The 27,666-nt window shown below is 30.9% G+C and overlaps 2 protein-coding genes and 1 long non-coding RNA gene across 3 annotated transcripts; 2 read left to right on the top strand and 1 right to left on the bottom strand.

The window, feature by feature from the left end:
* Positions 1-1,633: 1,633 nt before the first annotated feature.
* Positions 1,634-2,944, top strand: LOC110871044. Its single transcript, XR_002553441.2, has 4 exons — positions 1,634-1,815; positions 2,427-2,455; positions 2,552-2,606; positions 2,733-2,944. It is a non-coding gene; the product is annotated as an uncharacterized LOC110871044 (long non-coding RNA).
* Positions 2,945-5,915: 2,971 nt separating this feature from the next.
* Positions 5,916-14,770, top strand: LOC110869885. The gene is made up of 17 exons (XM_035975975.1): positions 5,916-5,967; positions 6,069-6,201; positions 6,283-6,491; positions 6,627-6,747; positions 6,838-7,029; positions 7,128-7,196; positions 7,268-7,406; positions 8,240-8,320; positions 8,474-8,482; positions 9,010-9,213; positions 9,329-9,469; positions 9,601-9,828; positions 9,917-10,165; positions 10,265-10,703; positions 10,814-11,694; positions 11,795-13,012; positions 13,107-14,770. The coding sequence occupies exons 1-17, from the start codon at positions 5,948-5,950 to the stop codon at positions 14,768-14,770; spliced, it is 5,997 nt and encodes a 1,998-aa protein (XP_035831868.1). The 5' UTR covers positions 5,916-5,947.
* A 6,739-nt stretch (positions 14,771-21,509) lies between these two features.
* LOC110872668 (E3 ubiquitin-protein ligase RNFT1) lies at positions 21,510-25,644 on the bottom strand. The gene is made up of 8 exons (XM_022121519.2): positions 24,695-25,644; positions 24,543-24,619; positions 24,266-24,434; positions 24,069-24,157; positions 23,591-23,755; positions 23,428-23,505; positions 22,050-22,153; positions 21,510-21,879 (listed from the first exon to the last, which is right to left on the bottom strand). Exons 1-8 carry the CDS (start codon positions 25,275-25,277, stop codon positions 21,774-21,776), a joined length of 1,371 nt encoding a protein of 456 aa, XP_021977211.1. The 5' UTR covers positions 25,278-25,644; the 3' UTR covers positions 21,510-21,773.
* Positions 25,645-27,666: the final 2,022 nt, after the last annotated feature.

Genomic DNA, 27,666 nt, shown 5'->3' with positions numbered 1-27,666 from the left:
AGAGAAATAATTAAAAATGAGAGAGAGGGAGAGAGAGTTAAGAGAGGAGAAAATTAAGGGATTTTCATTAAAAGTACTTGGCTAATGTCAATCTTACCCTTTTAATCTAAAAAATGATCAATGGCCAAAATTAGTTCACTCAGTTCACTCTCAAGAAGTTGTTCACTCATGATCCTAATCCTATATATATATATATATATATGGAGAAGATCATGCGAGAACCACCTCTTATTGTGAGAACCGCGAGAACCAATGTGAACACACCAAAAATGCCTAAAAATAGCTAAAAATCACACAAAAAAATTTTTTTTGAATTTTTTAATATTTTTTATAAAAAAATCGCTACTTTTCGAAACCAAAAAAAAAAAATTTAAATTTTTTTTTTAAGAAAAAAAAATTTTTGGCTTTTAAAAGTAGCGATTTTAACATAAAAAATATTAAAAAATTCAAAAAAAAAATTTTAGATTTTTTAAAGATTTTTTTAGGTTTTTTGGGGGTTTAGTTTTTAGCATTTTAGCTTGTGGGGGGGGGGGGTGTTTTAGGTTTTTTTTTTGGGGTGGGGAGGGGAGGGGGGTTTAGGTTTTTTTTTTTTTTGGGGGGGGGGGGGTTAGGTTTTTTTAGCTATTTTAGGTTGTGTTCACATTGGTTCTCAAGGTTCTCACAATAAGGGTGGTTCTCGCATGAGCCCCTCTCTCTCTCTCTCTCTCTATATATATATATATATATATATATATATCTATATATATATAAATGAGAAGTGATTTGGGCTAGGTGTCATTGAATTTGGGGCATTTTTGCTGATGTGGCAACCTCATTTTTGGTGTTTAGGAGGGAATTAACAAAAGCAATAGCCTTTCTCGATATGAACAAAATTGGATGCGGGATCCGGATTGTTGTGGTTCGGGTTTTCCATTTCCGAGTTGACCCAATGCATAATTTCGGATCATTTATAAAGTTTTTCATTTTCTTATCTCTCATCATACCTACCTCAACTTTACCTTCTTCTCTCAACCTCAAGAACATTCAATCGGTTATCTTCTCACCTTCTTTACGAAAATTACTTCAAGATCAAAGGTAAAAACGCTAAATTGAATATAAATATTTGTTATATACATTATGAATGAAGATCTGACTTTGATTGTATGTTATTAATTTATATACATAGTTATCTTTTAAAACATTGTTTCTGCTTTTGTCAACTATGATTTGGTCTGATTCTTGAGGATCCGATCATAAATCTTGAATATGTTTGTTTTCACTTTGTTGTTTATGTAGGATTCATATTTATTCTAATGGATTGAACATGCTTAGTGTTGTTAAATAAAAACCTAAATCTAGATCAGATGTTTTGCTTGATTGTTTATGATTGTTTCTTCTTTCTAAATTAATAATTCCGTCAAAACAATCGGAATACGGAAATTGTCAAGGAACAGATGTTAGATCAAACCACCTAATTTGTTTTTGTATATTTTTCCGTTATTTTTTTTTTAATTAACAATAATCTGTGTTAAAAATTATTGAATTTTGGTTTAAATATGATTAAATGTAATTAATTGTCTGTTTATATAATTGGTCAATGTTTCTATAATTAATTTCATATTAACATATTATTTACTTCCTTTTGCAGTTATGGTTCCAATCAACTCTTCAACTTCTCTCCAATCTTATTCCAAGAATACCATCGGTTTCTATAAGTTCAATGAATTTATTAAGTGGATCTACATATATATATGGGTTGACGTTCTTCTATCCATACCATCTATATCTACAATTCATTGAATCCATTCCTCAAGTTCACATATCGCTTTACAATCTGTAAGTTTTTTTTTTAAATTAATTCTTTAGTTTTTATTCATGTGTTATTTGCTTTTATGTTATGTGTTAAATGTATTTTGATGTTTATTTAACCCTAATTCCCTTTGGAATGTAACATTTTTTAGATTTATCTTTAATTTTTGGTATTTAACGTTATTTACACTAAACCCTGTATCCGATAGAAATCAATGTCTGTCTTTACTTTTTATATGAGTTGATTTCTAATCACTTATATTTCATTATGTTTTTTAATGATGGGAATGTCATTCCAGATCCTTAATCCCATTAGCATTGATTTTCATGTTGATCTAACGGCGATTTTTGATGCTTACTATTTCGTAAGATTTTGTTTATATGATTTTTTCAGTCTGATGGACTTTTTAGGCTTATGTTATACATGCGATGATACTTATTGTCATATAAATTTATATTATTTGTTCAGTAATATATATATTTTTTCATTTTTAACTTTATCTATATTTGATCATAGTATACTAGGTTTTATTATACTGCGGTAATTTGTTTATAGTAATGTCAATGCAAATCATTTTCTAAAATAATCTTTAACTACATCTGACGTGCTTTGTTTATGTAACCTTTTATTTATGTAGGTATTTCATATGGCTGAAAGTTCATCAAGGTATGTCATTTTTAGAATTTGTCTTTTGTTTTAATTTTTTTTATCATGCTAACCTTAACATAAGAGATTTGATTAACATCGTAATCTTTAAATCAGTTTCAGGGGACCCTGCTTCTGTAGGCACATGAATAAAGCAGACGAGTTTATTATGGTAAATGACAACTTAATAAATATTTTTTTTTATTTTCTCTATCTTCTTATTAAGTACAGTCTTTTATTATTGTATTGTTTATATTTTTTTCCCTATAATAATAAATCAATTTCTTTTTTTTATTAGTGCATTCCAGATGCCGCTGTGTGTAAACTATGGGGTGTATATAAATGTCCTACGAATGTTGATATACACACAGAAGATGGCCGAGTATTTAATGTTGGATTAAGCGCTGCTAAAGGAAAAATATTCTTTTTTCATGGTTGGTCCAAAGTTGTAGAACATTTACGACTAACCATAGGTTGTTTGGTATTATTTAATCCTATAGATTCTACTACCTTTAAGTTAACATATTTTGTTGATGGGCTTAGTAATAGCACTTTTTGGACGTATCTGCTCCCTACATCATCTCAATTTTATGTAAGATAAGTTATATATAGAGATTTCATACTCTATTGATGTATTACTTTAGTTATATGTAATTTACTTTTTGCTGATTATTTTTTATCCTTCCAACAGGTCATTCCTGAATGTATCCTGCCAAAACACTATGATTATTCGTCAAATGATGTAATCTCTACTGTAGTTACAGAAAACAACACGTTTGACGTTCTCATTGAAACATCTGACGGAAAAGTAGGTTTTTCCGTTGGTATTGATGTAATTGTTAGTCAGTTACAGCTGAAGGATGGTTGTTTTCTATTTTTTACAAAATCATTTGGTAATTTTTTCCATTTAAAAGTTTGTGGGATAAACGGTCTTGAAATGAATTTTCCGGATTTAGAGGTCGACGAGGTAAGTTACATATTTGTACGCCATTGAATATTTTATGCATGTTTATTTTAATTCAGTTCTATATATTAAATTTTCAGACTGACGTTGCACCTATCGATTTTTAGATGATGTTTATGAAGTATTACCTGGTGGTGTTCGTCATTTTGTTCGTACGGGTGGTGATCGTTATTTTGTAAGTTATATAAACTTTATATGTTTCTTTCTAAACACTGTTATTTTGGTTTCATAATTTTAATTAATTTTTTTTTGTACAACAATACAGAGGATTCCCGATCCTGTTTCACGTATGGCTAGACTTGATGAAGGTTTAAGAGATATCACCGTTAGACTTAATCATCTGGATCCGCCAAAGCAATTTACTCACGGTACCAGACGTGAAAGGAAAAGCGATGGATCTGGATGGCGATATGCTTTAACCAGTTGGAAGAAGTTTATGAAAGCTGCTGGAATTAAGGTCCGTGACAGGGTTCATTATTCTTTTGATGAAAATGACCAGGTTTTGAGTGTTGATCTGGTTGTACCTTACGTTAGGCTTAGTAATTAGAGATAAAACAATTATGTCATGATTTTTGGCTTCCATATGTTACTTTTTAAGTTTTTATATGGTTTTTATGGTTATTGACATTTGTTTTGGTTTTCAATTTTATGTTTTTATATTTTTTCATATATTAACTGTTATTTTAAACAATCAATTTTGTCATCATTTTCAAAATCTATTGTATATGTTTAACAGTTAATGGTCAATTGTCACAATTAAAAAATCATTGACAGATTCTAATGAAGTTAATAATTTATTAAAAAATGAAAGTAAACACACTTTTTTCTTAAACATTCAAATAAATTTAACATTAGTTAAACTAATATTTATCCCCTTTTTAATGAATATTGTATATCTCTATATACATAAAACTATGATTGTCAGATTTAAACTTGGATTATGCCTTCGAAATGATACAAAATAAGTTTTTGTCAACTATATTTAACATAAATAACCAATTAGTTATATTTCTTATTATATTATAAATTCAACTTTCAATATATATCTATAGAGATGATACAATACAATACAATACAATATAACCTTCATTTTCTTATTATGTATTTTCAAAAAAATTTAAAATCTTATACCGAAATCCAGTGTATATAATTAACATGTATAGTTTTCATTTATGCAAATTTTCATAAATGTTAATTACCTATATCGATTTATAAATTATTTTGTTTCCTTATTTATTGTATTTTAAAAAAGATGTTTATTTTGATTACATATATTAATATTATATTTCTAAAAATAATACGTTCTACTGTTTTATATAAATAGATCAATTGTTTTCTGTTTATGGCAAACAATTAGTTTTTCAACACCCTACTTCTAAACTTATTGCATCTTAGCTACAATGGAAATCGAAGGTCAGATCACCTTGCTGAACGACATTGATGCTCTTTCCACAAACTACACTATCAAGGTTAAAATTGTTAGTTTGTGGAGGAAGAAAATGAGAGCTAACGAAAGAGAGACTTATCGTATAGATATGATACTGATGGATGAGATGGTAAATTTTTGATTTATTCTTTTTTGTTTTAATTAGACTGAGTTTCATATCCTTTTAAGATATCTTTTGCATGTTTTTATGGATTTTACCTACAGGGTACCAAGATCCAAGCATTTTGCTTGCATAAGCTATTTTCAAAGTTTGAGAGGCATCTTATTGTTGATGAATGCTTAATCATAAAACGTCCTTCTCTTGCTGCCAACACTACGTTTTTCAAGATTGTACCTAACAATCAAAAGTTATCTTTTCACTACCATACGTTGGTGGAGAAGTGCAAAAATTGGGATGGTCCGTAGTATGTTTTCAATTTTGTTGATTTTAACGATGTTCTGTCACAGAAAATAAAGGAGGGTACCACAGTAGGTATGTATCTTTCGTAATAATTTTTCATTATTTATATACAATAATATTTGTTTTAGGTATTTTTTTATGTTTTTTTTACATATTTATACTTTAATGATGTGCTGTTATGTATTTTTCAATATTTTTTTAGATGTCATTGGTTATGTTTGTGTTTGTTATAACATCGAGGATACGAACAAAAAGGATGGTAGCAAAGGGAAACGCCTTAATCTTAAGCTTCAAGATATTGAGTAATAGCACTATTCATAAATTATATGTTTTATATTATATATTAGGCTTCCAAATTTACAAAATGTTTTTTATCTTATAATTTTTTGTTATAATATTTTGTAGAGATGTTCAGATCGATTTAACTCTTTGGGATGATTACGCTAAGGACATGTATTCTTACATGGTTAGTGAAAAGCGTGAAGCACATGTTGTCGTTGTTGTCCATTTCGGTGTTGTTAAGACATACAAAGGTATTTAGTTCAAACCAATTTACTTACCTCATATTACAATTTATTTAGATGTTGATACTTTATATATATTTTATTTAATGATTACTTTTTGCACATTACAATAGGAAAATGGGGTTTGTCTAATGACTTTGATGGTTCAAGAATTTTCATTAACGACAACTTTGATGACATGCTATTGTTTAGGCAAAAGTAAGTCATATTATAATAAATATTTATTTATTTATTTTTAATGTTGTTATTTATTTATTTTTTGTTTATTGAAGTTTATTTTTATTCAAACTGTTCTATAGGTTTCTTGCAAAACTTGCTGCTTCAACTGAGTCGAGTAGCCATGCTGGGTCATATATCATGTGTTCTGTCGAAGATGAATTTTTAAAGAACGATGTTTTTTCACCAATTGCTTATCTTGGATCAATCCTAGAGGTTCTCATTAACAATTCATATGTTATATTTTAAATTATATGTAAAGTTTAGTCTAATTGTTGTCTTTTGTTATGTAAACAGCCAAAGAAAGTTGTTGTTGTTGGGACTATCGTTGCAATTGTTTCAGATAAGATGTGGTATTATGATGGGTGCAACTATTGCAAGTCCAAAGTTGAGCAAAAGTTTGAAACATATGATAAGGATGATGGAACAAGTGATGTTAAAGATGAGAAGTTGTATCAATGTTCTAACAAGGATTGTAACGGTAAAGAAGTTTTCCCGTTGTCCAGGTAAAATGTTTTTTTATTCCTACTTTTACCTATTGTTGTGTTATACAAGACAATGTAGCTTGTATTTTTATATATTCATGAATACGTATGTATTAATATATATACCTTTTTAAATATTTAAACTATGTTTTTAAGGTTCAAAATACCGGTGCGTGTTCAAGATTCAACTGGTACGGTGACACTTACATTGTTTGATCATGAGGCGATGAAGTTTGTTGGTAAAACTGCAAAGGAACTTATAGAAATTCAGGACGAGGTTATTTATATTTATACTTTATTAAAAATCAGTTGTAATTAAAATTTTATATATTTTACATAACCACACCGTATATTATGTAATATATAGTTATTGAGGTCGAATGAGAATCCCGGAGAATATCCAGTTGAGTTTGAATCATTGCTTAACATAAAGTGTGCTTTCGTGATTAAAGTAAGTGACTTTAATACTGTGAATGCTGTCGAGAATTATGGAATCTCAGTTGTTACCACTGATGAAGACATGTTGGATAAGCTGAACAAAAAATTCAAAATTGACCAAGTAAGCTTACGTTTTCTAAATGTAGATATACATTTACTTTCATAACTGTTTAAAATATCTTCAACAAATTTTCTTTTGTTTTCTCATTTTTGTTACAGCTTGATGTATCTGATTCTTTTGGTATGACTCAGTCTGAGTTCCAAGCTACCGGTGGTGACAGTTTCAAGGTATTCAATTGGAAATTCACTTTTATGTAATTTTAATGTTGTCTAAGCACTTTTTTTTTTATTTCTTTAAGGATGCGGATTCTTACACTGGGGATAACACCACACCTGTGTCGAAGGATTACGTGAGTGACTTGAAGCAACCATCTTCTGATATGAAGCGTAACCTGGATGATGTTTATTTGAATGATGAGGGAGTGGGGTCGTCAGCGAGTAAGCCTCGCATGTGTGTTGAGAAGAAGGCTGTTGACGAAGATCTAAGCAACAATTGATGAAGGATATTTGTCAAAGGGTGTTTTTAATAAGAAACAAATTATTTGTTTTTTCAGTATTGGATTTTTTTTTGGTATGCTATGACTAATTTTATGTTTAAAGACATTATCTGTTTTGCGGTATGCGTTATGACATATTCATGTTTGGTTAAATATTGTTTGATTGTCAATCATGTTTTGTTATATTCGTTTTTTTACTAGAGTACGTTGATGACTCTAATTTTTTTAATTTACTCATCCGAAAACATAAACATAACTAAATCAAACTTAAATTTAACCTTTAACATTTATTAATTTTTTGTCATCAATTCAACATTTACATTTATAAAACTATATATGATATATGATATTTAATATTCCATTACACCTTTAAACTTTTTTAAGTAATATTTTAAATATGTCAAATTTTTATTTTCGTTACATTTCTATACTTATTTATAGAAAATCCAATTTTTAGCATTTTTAATCAATCACCAATAAATGTGAGATTGTTTTTATATTTAATGTCATTAATTTTCTTCCATATCATTTTACCAATTTATAGTATTCATTCCATAAATAACTAATAGCGTAGTTCTATAAATTCGCAACACTTCATACTCTTTTCACTAGCATCTCATGGTTTTGTGAATTTTCATTCTCGAGTTCCTTATACGGTTGAAACATTTCGTTAATCACTTTTTATATTTCCATTAATTTTTTAGTTATTTTGTTAAAAAAATTTTCATTCATGCATTTGTTTTTCATTTTAAATTTTTATGGTTTTTGTTGTAGTACTCTGTGGTGTTAACAAAATGCAGAATACGTTTCAACAGCTTACTTCATATTCTTCTGAACCTCCACACCCTGGCATCGGTAATAAGTGTACGTGTTTTCATACTTTCTTCTAATATAGAAATTGTTATTCAACATTTTTTTCGAAATATTTATATATTATAACAACTACATTTTCCCGCAAAATCCATTCAACAATTATTTGTACTTTTTTTCATTTTTTTTTCTTTGTAGCTGACGAAGGTAAGTATAGACGTTGGTTAAGAAAAATATATCTTGATTATAAGAAGTCAAAATCAACAGCACTTCCGGCTTATTTTGTTAGAGGTAATTTTTTTTCATTTATATATTCATATATGTTTATAATACATATATTTATATCATTTACTGTTATAAATCTCATTTTTATATAAAATCGATAATACATATAACAGATTCTAATAACCAAAACCATTGTCTTTCATACCTCATTTTGGTTTTAATCCAAGAAAACATTAAAATTTAATATTTTATTCTAACATAGTAAATGTTTATTATTCGTAACCAACCAGACATAATAATGGAAATGTTGAATCTAAATATGTCTATAATTATAAGTTAAATATTGAGCAAACATACTTATTTAAGGCAACCTAATTTATTACATTAGTAAACGAAATAATATCATTGGTTTGTTAATTAACGTGATGTCTAACAAATAATTATTTTAATAAATATACTAAAGAACCATATGTCAACATTTATTAACTTTTTCTATTTTACTATTTCAGCTGTTCGGGCTAAACATAGGCGGAAGTTAAGAAAACTATACCTTGATAGTAAGAGATCAAGGATTAGTAGAAATTTGATTTCTAAAAGTGGATGCTCAACCTCTTCATCATCAACACGTTTTATTTTGAACAACAAAGAGAATTTAACTCCCAATTTTTCAATACCAACATTTACTACCCAATCATCAACTCTTATACCGACACGTAAGTTAACTTTTAAAATGTAGTTAATGTTATAGAATTAACATTATGGATTTACTTTGTCAACTGCAATTATGTTATAGTACTTTTTATACTAACTATTTTTATATCGTATTAGGTAATCATTTAGATTCCTTGGTTAACGTAACATCTTCAAATTTTACACCTTTTACAATGAGGAAGGAAGGAAATGTACTACAAGATAAGTATACAACACCCAACCGTACACCCTTTGCAAATATAGAAAACATAACACCAGGTAATCATACCCAATAACAAACACTTACTACTTTTTCATTTTTATAATTTTTTTTATTTTTATACCAAAAAATGTCAACAAATAAGTTTCTAAATAATTATTTTGTGTTATCATGTTTTTTTCATGAATAGGAAATAATTCTAAATCTTCGAGAAACGTACCTTTATCATCGGGGCCAATTTCAAGTAAAAATATGAGGACAAATGTTTTGCATCATTCTTCAACATCAGGACGACGTATGATGCTGTCAAACAAGGAAAACATTACACCACTGTCGTGTATTACAAACATACGTACGCAAGTTCCCAGTGTACCATATTGTTCTAATGCTATGTCTTCTTTGACTCCTATATCACACGGTAAATGTTACAATTATATTCTTACATACATTATTATTTGTAGAATTCATATACTTAACTAACAAGTATTTTTTTCTTTGTTATTTAGATAATATTGCAACCTCATCAACTTTACCATTGAATGACCGCTACTCTTTTAATCCTCCAATAACAAATAAACGTAACACAAGATGTTCGATATCCGAAATTACCTCGCTAAAAAAGATTTCTTCTGGAAAGCGTAGACTTATTCATAAACCAATTGAAATAGAAGCCATACCAATGGCTCCTCTTGAATCTGATGATGAAAATCATATTCACGAGATTGTTGCAGACGCCACCAAAGGCGTATCCAAAGGTAAGTTAGTAATGTTAGTCGTATTTTTTTTCTTATTTTAACTCTTCTACAAAATTATTCAGTTTGTGTTTAATGTTCAAATTCGTGTTTAATGTTCAGATTACGTTGACCATGGTGACCAATCACTTACGTGTGGTTTATGCTTTGCAAAGTTATGGGCTACCGAAGGTGGAAAGGGTCGCATTACCCTTCAAAAACAAACATATAGCTTATGTTGTGGATATGGTAAAGTTGACTTGCCTGAATATAAAGATTCTCATCCGTCTTATCAGATGCTTTTTTCCTCTTTAGATCAAGAAAGCAAGTTTTTCTTAAAGAATATAAGACGTTACAATTCTATGTTTTCCTTTACTTCAATGGGAGGAAAAGTCGATACTAAAATAAACAAAGGAAATGCTCCATATGTTTATAGAATCAGTGGTCAGAATGCACATAGTATGGGTAGTCTTCTTCCTAAGGAGGGTGCCCAGCCAAAATTCTCACAACTTTATATCTATGATACTGAGAACGAGCTTGCTAATAGAGAGTTGCTATTTGGGTAAGTATCTTTTTTGGTTCTGTTTGTTAATGTTATGTTATAACATGTAATTCTTTTTTTGTTTATTTTAAACTTTATACTGTAATTAACAATCTATCATTTATTTGCAGTGATTCTACAAGCAAAGCATCTTTAAGGGCAAAGGAACTTGATGCTAAATTTATAAAGTTTCTTACCAACATGTTAGATTCTACGAATATGCTGGTTAAAACTTACAGAATGGTACGCGACCACCTGCACGAGAATCCTAACGTTTCCCTTAAGCTTAGGTTAATCTCACAGAGAGATCGTGACGGAAGGACATACAACTTACCTACGTGTTCCGAAGTTGCTGCTTTAATAGTTGATGAACCTAATCTCAAGATACATCCTTCTTACCTTGCTCTCCAGTATCCGATTCTTTTTCCGTACGGAGACGATGGCTATAGGATTAATATTCCTCATAGGGAATTTGGTCCTAACACAAAAAAGACAAGACCAACTTGCACTATGAGGGAGTTTTTTGCTTATAGAATTCAAGATAGACATAACAAGTTTTCTCTAATTCTTAATGCAAGAAGGTTGTTTCAGCAGTTTTTAGTTGATGCCTACACAATGATTGAAAGTGAGAGGCTCAACTTCATACGTTTTCAGCAAATCAAACTGAGATCTGACTCACTTAACAGTCTTAAAAATGTTCAAGAGGTTGGTCAGAGTGATTTGAGTCATACCGGACAACCTGTTATATTACCGTCATCGTTTACTGGTGGTTCTCGATACATGATGCAAAACTATTTGGATGCTATGGCGTTATGTCGGAATTATGGGTATCCTGATTTCTTTATCACTATCACATGTAATCCGAAATGGCCTGAAATTGTTAGATTTATCGGTGACTCATCAATTAAGCCAGAAGACAGACCTGACATACTTTGTCGATTGTTTAAGATGAAACTCGATGAATTGATAACTGATTTGAAGCAAAAAAAAATTTTTGGTGATATTAATGCAGGTATGTAAATTCGATATCCAAATTTAAGTTATTAGTTTTTTTTTTCTTTGTCATTCCTTTTTATCTACTATATTTAACATATATATATATTTTTTTGTAGTTGTTTACACAGTTGAGTTTCAAAAGCGTGGATTGCCACATGCACACATTTGCTTATTTATGAAAGCTGATCATAAGCTTCCTACGGTTGAACACATTGATCCATTTATCTCAGCTGAAATTCCGGATAAAAACGAGGATCCTGAGTTGTATTCTCTTGTGAGTGACTTTATGATTCATGGTCCTTGTGGACATGCCAACAAGAAATGTCCATGCATGGTTGGGAACCGTTGTTCTAAGAATTTTCCAAAGAAGTTTTTGGAATCCACTTCCATTGATTCTGATGGATTTCCCGTTTATAGGAGAAGAGATTCTGGTCACACGGTTGTGAAGAAGGGTGTTACTTTGGACAATAGGAGCGTAGTTCCATACAACAAAAAGCTTCTAAAAAGGTATCAGGCGCACATCAACGTCGAGTGGTGCAATCAGGCGGGTTCAATTAAGTATTTGTTTAAATATATTAATAAAGGACCTGATCGAGCCACGGTAGCTGTTTTTGATTCAGACAGAGGTCCAGATGAGGAGATCCCAAAAGATGAAATTAAAGAATATTACGAAGCTAGATATGTTTCCGCATGTGAAGCAAGCTGGAGAATATTTGCCAACGAGGTTCATTATAGGTATCCTTCTGTCATGAGATTACCTTTTCATCTACCAGGACAACAAAATGTTGTATTTAGTTGTGACGACGATATTGAGGATGTCTTACACAAACCTCAAGTAAATTCTTCGATTTTCTTAGAATGGATGAAGATGAACAATTCTAAGCCTGAAGCAAGACAACTTACATATGTTCAGTTTCCTTCAAAATATGTGTGGAAGTTAAAAGATTGTTGCTGGCAACCACGTCAAAATTATGTTGTTATTGGGAGAATATATTCTGCGTCTCCTTCTCTTGGTGAGGCTTATTATCTAAGAATTCTTCTTACCAAGGTTAAAGGACCAAGATCATTTGAAGAAATCAGAACATATGAAGGTGTTGTTTATCCTACTTTTAGGGATGCGTGTTATGCACGTGGCCTGTTAGATGATGACAATGAATATATCGAGTGTATTAAAGAATCCAGTTTCACTGGTAACGCTCATTATCTTCGTTCTTTGTTTGGAACACTACTTTTGTCTAATACTCTTTCAAGACCTGAAGTTGTTTGGGAGAAAACGTGGGAGCTAATGTCCGAGGACATTTTATACAATATGCGTAAAGATAGTGGCATGAGCGGTATGTTTTTTTTTTATCCTTTTTGTTATATTTTTTTTATGTTATATGAACAAATTGTTTCGTTATATTAAGTAATTTTTCGTTTTCATTGTAGGATTCGTTGTATCAGATGAACGTTTAAAGAATATAACATTGACCAAGATCGAAAAATTTCTTCTTTGTAATGGATCCAGCTTGCACAGGTTCTCAACGATGCCTTATCCTGATGATGACTATCTAATGACCGAGAGCAACCGTTTGATAAACGAGGAGCTTTCGTTTGACATTGATGAACTTAGGGGTGAGTTCAATAATCTGCACAGCTCTCTAAACGAAGATCAAAGAGCAGTGTATAATGAAATTATGCATGCTGTTAGAAGTGGAAAGGGGGGTGTGTTTTTTGTGTACGGTTATGGTGGTACGGGCAAGACTTTTTTGTGGAAAACTTTAGGTGCATCCATTAGATCCACTGGACAGATTGTTATTAATGTTGCTTCAAGTGGTATTGCATCTTTGTTGCTATCACGAGGTCGTACTGCCCATTCACGATTTCATATTCCTATTAATCTCAACGAAGATTCGGTCTGCCATATCAAGCCTAATACTGAAGTCGCTAATCTTCTAAACCAAGCCAAGTTGATTATTTGGGATGAGGCACCGATGGTACACAAACATGCTTTTGAGGCTCTTGATCGTACAATGAAGGATGTTTTGAGTGTATTTGATTCACGAAATTCAGAACTTCCATTTGGTGGAAAAGCTATTGTCTTTGGTGGTGACTTTAGACAAATCCTACCGGTTGTACAAAATGGAAGCAGGCAAGATATTGTAAACGCATCTTTATGTTCATCCCATATCTGGTCCCATTGCAAGGTGTTAAAGTTGACAACAAACATGCGTTTATCGGTAGGATCCAGTACCTCAAACATCGAGGAAATAAATCAATTTGGTAAATGGCTTTTAGAGATTGGCGAAGGCAATGTTGGTCATTCTAACGATGGTGATTCACATATTGAATTACCTGATCATCTTTTGATAACTGATGAGAATGATCCGATTCAGGCTTTGATTGACTTTGTATATCCTTTAGTTTTGGATCGTTTTAAAGACCGTCACTACTTTTCTGAAAGAGCTATACTCGCTCCTAAGAATGAAGTTGTTCATGATATAAATGATCGTTTGCTTGAATTGTTTCCGGGTGAAGAGGTAGAGTATCTTAGCTCTGATAGTTTATGTCCTACTGAGGATATTAATGATCCGTTACATCAAGATTTATATAATCCAGATGTGTTAAATAGTGTGAAAGTTTCTGGATTACCAAATCATAGATTGGTATTGAAATTGGGTGTTCCGGTAATGCTTTTGAGGAATATTGACCAGCAAAACGGTTTGTGCAATGGTACGCGTCTTCAAATCACACGTCTTGGTAAACGTGTTATCGAGGCTGAGATATTATCTGGAAGTAATGTCGGTTCAAGAACTTACATCCCAAGAATTAGCATGATACCATCTGACAAAAAAATACCCTTCAAGTTTCAACGAAGGCAGTTTCCAATAACCGTATGTTTTGCGATGACTATTAACAAAAGTCAAGGACAATCTCTATCCAGAGTTGGTCTATACCTTAGAGATCCCGTGTTCTCACATGGTCAGCTTTATGTTGCTTTGTCGAGAGTAAAGACTAAGGATGGCGTTAAGGTTCTAATATTCGACAAAGATGGGAGACCGACAAACAAAACTGCAAACGTTGTTTACAAAGAAATTTTTGGGAAATTGTAGATTAAACTTATGTTACGTACGTGATTTATCCTAACCTAAATGTTATTGTAATTGTTTTTAATAGTTATTTTTTTATATATATAGATGTTGTCATTTATATATTTTATAATTTTCTGGTTAATAATATAAAATTTTGTTATTTGTATATAGTTAACCTCATTGTTATATCCCTGTAAGACGATATTTCTATGAATTAAACATTAAACATAACATATAAACAAAAAGTAGAACCCGTGAATATTTATAATCACTGTTTCATACTAGAAGTCCATAATAGATAAAGATGTTAACTAGAAACATGTTAACCTACTACAAAACAACTTTTAAAAACAAATATGTTACTGTAGCTTCCATCATTACCCAAAATTACCATATATTATGGTCAACAGTTTTTCATACTTTCAAACATCACCTTTAGCGGAACACACCAGCATGGAACAAAACACATATACCCGGAAAGTACTGGAACTTGCAATGATCACCTTCTTGGATGTTGTTATCCTTTAGCCATTTCGCCCAGCCTTTCACAACGTACTTGATACTGTTTTTATTTGGCTCCGGCCTAACATCATGTTTTGTCTCCACATTTTGCCTGTTGGCAATCTTAACTTTCAATGTTTCGTCAATTCCTGTGATCCTTGCTACTTCTACTGGTAAGCGCTATAAGTTAGAAAAAATAACAATAATTTCCATTAATGATGTTGAGATATTTGAAAAAGACCATAGTTAACCAAATTATAAAAACATATTTCACATGTTTTAACATTTTCTTTATGTTGGAACTTACAAAGCGTTTCGTGTATGGCACAACAAATATAAGTGGTCCGATATCATCATCATCAAAGTCATCTGATTCTGCCGAAGATTCTTCAGAAGCCGATAGCACGACAACATCGTTTTCAGCTCCAGCCATTCTAACAAACATTTATAAGTTTAACCCATTTTTTTAAAAAGGTCAAGTAATACCATATAATCCCATTTATCATTATATTCAAAATCAAAATCAAGTACAAATCTTTGTTCTTACATCATATATTACCCAATAATATTTTCCTTATTTATAATCTAAATATAAAGCATATAAATAATATTATACAGAATGTCATAAATAACAATACAAATCTATATCCAAATATGTGATTTAAGAATACAGTAAATCATACTTTATTCAACAACAAAAACCATTTATTCATCCAAATCAAAATATAAACCAACCAAATCAGTTTCTTCATACGACTATCAACATAATATTTCAACCAAATCACACTACAAACCTAACAACCTAAACTTCCAAACACATGCTAAACATGTAATCCCTTTTTAATTTACATAACATACTAATTAATTTTTTTAACTTTAAGTAACTGAAATTTTAACATTATCTTACTGATTAATCGTTTTTAGGGTTTGATCGTGTGAGTTATTAGGAATAAGAAACACAACTTTAGTTTTGAAATCAGAATAACAATCTGTTTAAAAGTGATCGGATGTAAAATATGAAACTTACCTTTACTAATTTCTTGATCCTCTTTTTGGCTATTCTTGATTTATGTGAGGAAGATGAAGTAAAAGCTGTTTTAGGTATTATATATATAGAGATTCGGATAGATAATGTAAAAGGTAGAGATATTTTGATTATTTTATTCGGTTATTGTATTATACATAACATTTACCTCTATAACTTTATATTGTTTTAGATTTAAAAAATTTAGTATAATAACATTTTACTTAATAGGTATATAATTTAAGTTTTGGAGCTGAATTGAAAACATTAATACAATTACACAATTATTTATAACATAAGTTTATTTTTAAAGTCATATTATTTTAGTCACTTTATAAACTATATGTTGTGTAGATGTAATATTTTAAGTGTGATGGTTGTAACATAGAAGTTATATCTGTACATTTTCATACTATCATATCATATTTGATATTTTGACTATTACAACAGATCTGTCATTTAAAAAGATTTCGTACAAAATGAGGTATAATAAACGCACATATGTATTTTTTGTGTTGTAATTTTTATTATATATATTCTATTTATAATGTCAAACTTTACAATTAACTTATTATTTATTTTTCCTAAATTATATACATGAAATATCAAAAAATAAGTATATAATTTTATATTATGATTTCTAGTTTGTTGTTTCTATCCGTTTGTATGATAATACATTTTTAACTAAAACAGTTACACAATACGAGTCTACTGAGATGCCGAATTTATTTAAATTGCATTTGAATCCCAAAACATTTAATGTACTACACGGCTTAACGGTTTATAATAATACTTCAAATATACTTCACAAAGACGTATTCTCAATTTTATGGTTTCATACATGTAATCAATAATTTTATAGTATTAACCAAGTTGATAAGTCTTTTACATATTTATTTTTTTATATATAAATTTTTTTTTAAAATGTAATTTACTTTCTTTTGTTAGTTACAAATTATATAAACAATTTGAATGACATATAAATAACCACAACTTAATATATAAATATGCATATGTAAACATTCATAATCCACAAGCATTTATAAATGTTACCAACATTACTTACATACTAAAATATGGCATCATATAAGATATAGAACTAAGAGGTTTTAAACTTAAACTACTAATTAAGGAAAGAAAAAAACTTAAACAGTATTTGCATGTCCCAAAAAAGAAGAAGTCATTTAACAGTTACACAACCATCATCATTTAGTCTGCACAAACATCTGAAGCATTCTGTTATCGAAAATGTTTTAACCTGCATGAACTGGATCAACCTTTGATAAGATCAGCAGATTTTGCGAACATACAAAGGTGAAATGCAATGTGTCACCGGAATGAAGTCCGTTATCCTTCATGAACATCGGCCAACCTTCGATAGCATACCTAACAGCATCTCCATTCTTCTGCCTCCTAAGATTCATATCTATTGTTTTTCCTTTCATGTTCATCACTTTTAACTGGTGCACTTTGTTTTTGAATCCTCCAATTCTTACAATATCAGCAGGCATTCTCTGCATGACAAATATAGTTTTATAATTAATTTATGCTTATTTATATTAGAATATTTATGTTTGTCGTTGAGTGTTTTAGAAAATCATACCAATCGTTTATCACCATTTTTTTTGAACTCATGAACACCACTATTGTAAGCATCATTTACCCTTGCAACACCTTTTCTTTGCACATCCACTATCTTCAATGCTTTCTCATAACTCTTTGTATTTTCTTTAACCTTTTGAAACATTATACAAAATGTATTATTATAGTAATATATACAAATGTAGCAGTTATACCGCTAAGCCTCATTACTAAATGTTGTTAAGTTAAGTTATACGTACCAAGCGGCTGTGTGTTCTCTGTCCAACAGTTGTCACTTCTGGCATTTCCACTTCGGATTCAGATATCATGCTTTTACTGATTTCTTCCTTACAACCTTCCACCATCTTTTTTCCTTTGTTTTCAACCTGTTAAAACAATTAATAACGTTAAATAAAAACTGATCAAATAGTTATTAAATATATATAAATGTTTGTAAATATATTATTATAAGTAGTCATATATTATTTTGTTTAAAACCAATACATATCCTTTTCTTGCTTGGTTATTGTCTTCTATGCTCAAACTCTTTCTTGCTGCCTTTGACATTTGTTTTCCTTGATTGTTTTTATTCACCTTTTCTTGGTTATCTCCGAGAAGCCTTTCTATTTCCTAAATAATTAAATCCATAAAATATTATACTAATTTCAACAAAATCTATACAAATGATTACTTATTACCTTACTAACTATTTCATCTGTTGACTCTTCATCTTCACAGAAATCCTGTTATAAAATAACATAACGAAATTAATACTATTTACATAATTCTACTCTAAGGTACTTTAAATTACTTACAAACTTAACGTTTTTGTTGTATGTCTCTCTAGGTACTTCCATCAGAGAGTCGTCTTCACTTTCTTCTTTCTTGGTAAAAATTACCTCAACTCCTCTACGGTAAATTGTCAATTCAAATGTGACGGTGTCCGTTTTCTTCAACAGCAGTATATCATCTTCTTGTATTGCAAGATCATCAAATAACTTCGGGCAACCTTTTGTAAAAACATAATGATCATTGATTCTGTCCGTGTCAATGTTCCAAGTCTGACCTGCTGCAAAGATTTTGTAACAATCTTTGACTGGCGAATAAGTGTAACAGTTTGTTACGTAAGCTTCCGGAAGGACCTGAAAAGTTTTTAAATATTTTTATTGTTGTATATATATATGTATAGCATTTAATTAAAAAGTTTTTCAAAATAAATTTTAATTTACAACACATGTTAGTAGACTTACTACAATCTTTAAGATGTTGTAACGGTTGACTGTCACAAACGATTCACCACAGATGTTGTCGACAAAACAATCTATTTCTATGTTTTTGTCTTCCATTATCCGCAACCACAATAACGTCCTCTTAGGCAACTCAAGCTCCCTTATTACGTTACTCCACCCGTCAGTTATAACCGATTCACCACTTACACTTCTCAATGAAACTGGCCAACTTTTTCCAGTTTCATGCTTTATCAATATCTTGGTTCTTTGCCAATAATGTCCATATACGTTCTTCACAAACTCAATTGGAAGCACCTACGGTTACATTTATGTTATATATTTTTATTAATAAAAGATATACAAAATTGTTTGTATACATTGTATCATACCAGTTTTAACGATGATTCATCTTCTAAGAAAGCCACACATGACGAGCTCATTTTTAAAAACCTGTAATATACAACATATTTCAGAATCATTTACTATTCAACATAAAGTTATACATATTTGTTCATAGCAATATAAAAATTAGTTGTTAACTAATATTCAAAAAAAAATATATTGAAAACTATGACTTTTTAACTGTTATATCTACAAAATTTAAAGTCATATAATTTTATTAATATTGTCATTACTTATAATCCACATATAAACAATATTAAATTAACTGTTTTCACATGATCATATATCAATATAAATGATGAATGATTCATTAGTTTATATTAAACTATACATATATTATAATGATGAGCAAAAATAAAAATACATAACTTTAATAAAATCTTATGTAAATAAGGTTAATAATCATACGATTAACCAATAAATCAGATGTAATAAATCATACTATTAACTAATAAATCAGTTTCTTTACAACCAGTTAAACTCCTATTTCAACTCTATAAACAATATCAACATAATATTTCAAACAAAATCATTTAATCATCGGATTCAAACTATAAACCAAGATTGGAGAGTTTTTTTAACAATATCTACACAATGTTTCAACCAAATAACACTATTAACCATAAAAGTAAACTTCAAATAACATGCAATTCATATAACCCTTTTAAATATACATCACACACAAAAAAATTTATTTCTTTACAAATAGTTAATCCAAGATTTCAACTGTATTTCAGCAGTAATCGGTTCAAACAAACATAATCGTCTTACTTATTTGTAATAATAAACATAACTTCAGATTATATATGAAATTAACAATGCTGTAGAAGTGATCGGAGATGTAATCGGAATTTTACCTTTACTAATCCTTCAACCGCCTCTTGCTGTTCTTGAGAGTTGTGAAAGAACTTGATGTGAAGTGAAGTTGCAGTATAGGGAGAAGTAGGGTGATATGGTATGATTATCAAAGATATTCTAAAAGTTAACTTTTTTTATTTGTATATACGGTTAGTTGATACTTAAAATATACATTTTTTTTCGTTTTATTTTCCTATATTAAATCTAATAATAAAATTAATCCGTAAATCTTAAAGATTTTCATTATTTTTTTGGTAAATATTACGTAATATACGAATAACATTGAATTTATTTATCAATTTATATATGTCATCTCAATATATATTTGGAAATACAAATCAGCCGTCTATTTTGAAACAATTGTTTTACAATTTTATGTGAACTTATTTCTTTTGTCACATTTATGTTTTAGATATTTGGTTTTCATATGTTATAATTTTAATTTGTTATGTTTAATAGTTTTTCACAATGTTTAATGGTTTTTATTTTTAAGTTATTACATGTTGTCATATATTAGATTATTATTACTTTTTGTTTTAGTGTGCAAACTTTATAGATCATTGGTTTGACTTCCAATGCAGTTTTTTGTTATCATATCCAGTCATATAAAAACTCACAGAATGTATGATTATGTATTCATACACCTTATTAATCATACAATCTTTCCGTTAATTAATTTAAGTGTATATATTTATTTTATTACAAATATAGATTTCCTACCCGTGAGTATTCACGGGTTATAACCTAGTATATATATATATTAAAATGGATAAGTTGCTTGACGTAAAAAAAATAATAAAAAAAATAAAAAAAAGTGGATGCAACGCAAAAAAGTAGCTATTGACGTCATTTATGCCGATACAAGCATACAAGACTGATGACTCTAGAGCTTGAAGTATATTTACCATAATCTTCTTAAGGTTTTTTTAATATTTTTTATGTTTAACTTTAACTAAAAAGTATTCCTTTTTAGATATATATTTTTCTATATTCTATTATTAATTAATATAAATGAAAGGAAAAAAAATCAGCTACATGAATTATTTAACTGGAGTTGAGAACTCCTTTATATGAAATAAATAAATAAATACATTTAATATAAATAAACCGTATATTTTGAATGCAACCTATCCCAAAACAAGATGCATACGATGCTATTTGAGAATTGAGAAACTAGCCTGTTATTCCCAGAGCATTTAATTTAATTTAAATATCAACAAAATGCATGAAAATGGTATCTCATGTACAATGCTTATCAAACATTAACATATGTAAGGCTCATTTAATGCTTAATAACTACAATTTTAGTGAAAAAAGAATGCTCAGGACTGCCTTCCTTTACTGTAATCCTGTTTATAAGTTGGGTATTTGAAGAATGATGTGCGAAATTAAAACAGAGATCCGCATATGCCGCCTTTTTTCACTGTTTCTAGAACAACTGGAAGAAGAGGCTTGTGGATCCATCACCGAATGAACGTAACTCTGCTGGCTTCACCACAGATCTGCATAACGGGCACGTCCTTTCTCTTTCAAACCTGAAAAATAACACGGTTTTGACCAGTCAAAACTCTAATAAGATACATTTTTTTTCAAAATACAACGAATTTTAAAACATCAAACGCATATTCTCCTATCGCAAAGCGCCGGGTAATAAACCAATTAACATCAAATTAAAAGATTGTAGGGTTTGAAAGGGAATCTATACCATTCCGAAACACAATCTTCACAGAAAATGTGTTTGCAGCGCAACAAAACCGGAGCTTGCATCTTTTCCTGGCAAATAGCACACAAGTCCCCTGCTTCAATTACCTGCAACCGATAACAATATTTAATTAATTACAAGGAGTAAGAATATTGTTCTTAGAAAAAAGAAACAAATTCACCAAAGGAACATTCTAGGGATGTAGTTTAATCTTAATGTAAGCATTTGACTATTGGTCAAATATTCTAGAATACCCGTCTCAACAATAGTAAATAGGATATTATCGAATAAATTCACCAAAGGAAAATGTTGCACTCGATTGTAAGATATAGTAGAGGTGGTGGCGATTTTGACCCGTTTATTAATGAATTGGTCGATTTGGTTATGGTTAAACAGCCCAAAACATATTTTTAATGCATACATCCTCCTACATTACCTTATTCAAGAAATTAGATTATTACGTTATATCGTAATAATATAGTTCGTTTCAATCATATTTATAACAGTTATTAGTAACAGCTTTTAAAGAAAACGAACATTAAGTGTTCCGCATAGAGCCATGTCGACTATAGTAAAAACCACTCATCAATAGTATTTAGACATCCCAAAAGAAGAATTATTTACGCTTGTTTTATAGAGCTTACCTGTAGACTATTTGTTAGCCCAATTCCAATATTACAAAATTTCATTTTTCTTAGAGTTAACTTCCATTTTGCTCCCTGTGATTTGGCCATTTTAACGGTTTTGCTCCAATAATTTAAAAATAGTCATTTTCCTCCCTGATTTTTCTAACTTATCGTCATTTTGCTCCCCGCCTCTAACTCCATCCAAAAAATCCATTAACTAAAAGGGTATTTTGATAATTTTATAGATAAAAGCAAGGGCATGTGAGTCTTTTCACCTAAGTAAATCTATAACTTGCTTGTTTACACGTATATAAGTAATTCTTTTCTGATCCTCTATCTTTTCAACCACTCTTTTTACCGGCCACAACCATCCACCACCACCTGCAACTACCACCTGCCGACCACGACTACCGCGAATTTTAACTAAACGTTTTAATTGAGTTAGAGCCAGGGAGTAAACTACCGAAATACCCCCTACTTTTAATTGAACGTTTTAACTGAGTTAGAGCCAGGGAGCAAACTGGCAACAAACTCGAAAGATCAGGGAGGAAAATGGCTATTTTTAAACTATTGGAGCAAAACCGTTAAAATGACCAAACCACAGGGAGCAAAACGAAAGTTAACTCTTTTTCTTATATGGTGATAGAAGAAATGTGATTGCAAGTTGGATACAAAGAATTGAGATGGGACCCACAACAACACAACATTAAGTAACATTTTTGGCATTTTAAAGCAAAATATTTGCATCACTATACCTGTTCTGGTGTTGCATACGATCCATAATGGACTTCCTTACGTGATAACGCCTTCAATGCAGTCCACACGGATCCAACCTGTGATCAACATGACATACATATTTAACATAAATATTAAAGGATATAGAAACGCAATTTCTTTAAAATCATTGGCAATTAATACCTTCTCAACAATCGATGTAAGCTTGAAAGTCAAATACAACCCTGTGGTCAAAGATGAAAAAAGGCTCCCGTATTCTTTGTTTAGGAAAAACCGGTACCAAACTGGAGCGGGTAAGAATGCACGGTATAACAGCAATGCGTATTCTACAAGGGTTAGCATTTGACCCTGAAATATCAGAAGTTACTGTCAGCTGGCACTAAACATATGTTTAAAACTCAAACATCACAACCATGGTTCGGTTTTTATAAAGCGTTAATTACCAAAAGATGAGCATGCCATCAATGATCTTCCCAATTTAACAAACAAATCAAACAAATATATTTTAGGGAAAATTTTTTACACTACGTATAGAACAGAGGTGAATGAATATACTTGTCAAATCCATGGAAGTTGTATACAGTTGTAATGCGGCTAATGATTTGTTGCATATTTGTCATTTTGGTAGGTAATTGTTTTTTTTTATATTATGTCACATTACCTGTCTACGAAAATTATGACCCTTGCCATTTCTGTAATACATAAGCAATACCAGCTTAATCGCCATTGCTGCTTGTCGCACCATTGTATCTGCACCACAAAAAAAAAAAAACTCATATCATGAAGGTTTAACGGTATGTTTCAATGAATTAAAATTAAAGTAAAATAAATGATATTAAACTCAAACTGAAGTCATACCGTTCACGATGATGGTAAATATAGCGTGCCAGAACGGTGGTATTGCTCTTGGTGGAACCATGAACAGCGGATAACAAAGATCGTCATTTTGGTACCACCAGTAAACTCCAATCACATGAAGAACAAAAACTACAAAATAACCACCAAGAACGGAAAGTTTTCTCTCCCCCTGCAAAATTCGACAATCGTTAAGCTCAAGAAAACATGATTAAGAAAGCTTGGAACAATTTAGACGCGTAGTTAACGACATCATTAGCTAATTGAACTGTCATCGTACCTTTAAAGCTGTCTGCTTTTGAAGAATATCATTAGACTTGTACATAAAAGCAGTTACATATATTGTGACAAAGAAACCTACAACGAAAAACACACAATCAAACAACAATGCATAATCAAACAATACAAATGTAACTTCAAAACCTCAATTACCTTGCAAATGCTGCCGAATAAACACGATCAACAACAGCAACGAAAACGGAAGAATCTGCTCGATCCACCTCGAAACCTGCTGCATATCATACCGCTGTTGCGACGACGAATCACCCCGACTCCCACTCCCATCCACATCACTAGAATCAGCCATTTCCCTCTCCCCTGTACCACCATCTCCCCCATTCACCGCCACCGCCTCACCGCGCCCTTCCTCCCCAATTATCCGAATCGAAACCTCCCCACTATCCCCATCCCCACTACTACCTACACCTGTACCTAAATCACCACTACCGTGATCATGATCATGGTGATCATGAATCAAACTTTCAGATTCATGGTATTCGGGATTCGACCGCGGTCGAAGCACACCGGAATATTCCAACACAGTGGTGACCGGAGCTTGAAGGAATCTAATAACAGGGAAAGATTCAGACGACGACGTCGTTCTTCTTGGAGAAATTGTACTGCTTGTGATTCTTGGAGATAAAGGGTTTGACGAAGGTGGGATACTATTATTATTATTATTACTTACAGATGCATCAGAAGTGGTTGTGTCAACGCTCACACCGGTTGTTTCCATTAATTGATGAAGAAATCAGATACCCAAATCGGAATAATGGCTAGAACAGTTTCTGGGTCATGAAATTGAGGGAATTTGAAGTCAAAGGGATGAAATTTGGGGGTGAAATGTAGGGTTTGGGGTGGGAGAAAGTTGAATAATTGAAATGAAATTGGGGATTAGAATAATTATTAATTGGGAAGAACAAGAGGAAGCGTGTAATGGGTGCAAAGTGGGATTATTGTTATTATTATAAAGATGAGGAAATGGTGTGGATCTAGAAGAAGTAGTGCAGTGGGCGATATACGACCGTGTCTGAAGGCTTGACGACCAGCAATTGTCTGAGATCAACCCCTAATACGGGGGGGATTGTCTAGACTTTTGAATCATTGTTGCAAGAGAATCTGGTTTTATAATTTGATATTTATTTTCTTAATAAATAAAAATGAATTTTAAGAATGTGATAGGAGGTTTAGTTTCTTCGTTCAAGACCCAAGTTCAATCTTCACTTGTGTCATTTTTGACGGTTAAGCCAATATAGTCTGACCGGAGTGGGCAACGAGGCTCTCCAATTGGGGGAGTGCGGTGGCCAAACACAAGAAAGTCATCGTTAAATATAACTGATATAACTGCGTAGGGCTACTTATATCCTCTTTAAATGTGATTAAAGAGGGAATAAAGAGAACAAAACACTAATCGGGAGCTAGATTACAAATAAACACAGGACATCAAACATACACCATGTGTTCTGATCTAACAAAAACACTCTTGACCTGTTGTTTATCCAAACATACGTGCTCATCTTATCTCCTCAATTGGTATCGTTCGACTCATTTGCATGTTGTTGAAATTCTATCATTCATCGCTTTCCATATCCACCATAAGGTTGTCAAAACAATTGCTTGCGCCAACTTTTTATATACCCTGTTTCCTTGGAGTGGCATGTAGCAACTCTTTGGTTGAATTTCCCCCTCACCACTCCTGCACCATCTTCCATAGTGATGAGGCAAGTTGCCATGAGATGAATGGATGATGGGCTAATTCCAGAGCCTTTTTATGGAAACTTCGAATCATACATGGAACTTTACCATTCATCCTAAAGTGAATCGACGGTTATGTAACACGTCCCTAAATAATTAATATATGATTCTCGTAGTTTTCTGCTAACAATTGCTTCTATATTAAACGCGTCCCAAATAATATTTAACAAACTCATAGAATAAAATAACTAAAATGGAGGATCACTTTTACTAAATATAATTATTAATGAGAGTATAATTTGTTAAAACAAGATAACCAACATAGTATTTTTTTTTTCCTGTCTTGATTTATGTATATTTATAAGAAATATAAAACAAGAAGTTCGATTGATGGCGAACTCAAGAGCTTAGTCAAAAATTCAACGTAGAAATAAAAAAATTCACCGCTCTCCTCATGACATCTTTTGTTTCAACACAACAAGAATCATAATCAACGTAAAAAAATAATATTTGGTTTGTGAGTTGTGAAATGGAAATTGCGAACCTTGCTAAATTTATGTAGTTGGTGAACAATTTTCTTTTTGAACTTCTAAGGTCGTTGAAGTAGTTAAATATATAAGTTTGAATAATCTTGGATATTATTTCTTTTAAGAAATATTGGATTTAAATAATCTCAACTTTCACAGATAACATTTTTAAATTTCGATTTGTACACCAGCACTCCCAACTTTCAACTTATTGGCTGATAACACTCCCTAACTAACAGAACCCCAACACAGTTATTCGATTTGTACACCAGCACTCCCAACTTTCAACTTATTGGCTGATAACACTCCCTAACTAATAGAACCCCAACACAGTTAGTCGATGTCAGCTGCCACATGACTAAAAATGCCACGTTAGCTGTTACATCAGCTGCCACGTCATAAAAAATGTCACATCAGCTGCCACGTCAACAAAAAATGGCCACATCAGCAAAAACTAACTGGGTTAGGGTTCAGTGAGTTATGGAGTGTTATCAGCCAATAAGTTGAAACTTGGGAGGTGTATTAATCGAACGTTGGAAGTGTTATCGGCCAATTGGTGAAATTCGGAGTTATTTAAATCCAATATCTCTTGTTTTAAATAATCTAACCTTAGAGTATAATCCGTGAAAATTATATATTTTTACAAGGGGATTTTGTTCTCTTATTTTTGCTAATGTAATTATACATTATACATATGAATTAAAGAGCGGATGAACAGTGATCTAATATTTTGTTTTAAAGTTTTTATTTATTTTTTAATCCTATTTTCAAATAATTATTTATTTTAAAATAATATTTTATTCACCATTACTATAATATTCTTTTAATTTAAAAATAAATAAATAAATCTACAACCATGTTTTTTTAACATTACAATATAACTTTTAGAGTGAATTTCAAACA

This window comes from Helianthus annuus, chromosome 8 (assembly GCF_002127325.2).
Source record: "Helianthus annuus cultivar XRQ/B chromosome 8, HanXRQr2.0-SUNRISE, whole genome shotgun sequence".
Taxonomy (NCBI): Eukaryota; Viridiplantae; Streptophyta; class Magnoliopsida; order Asterales; family Asteraceae; genus Helianthus; species Helianthus annuus.
Note: the sequence above shows the minus strand (reverse complement) of the source record. Positions and strands in the feature narration are given on the sequence as shown.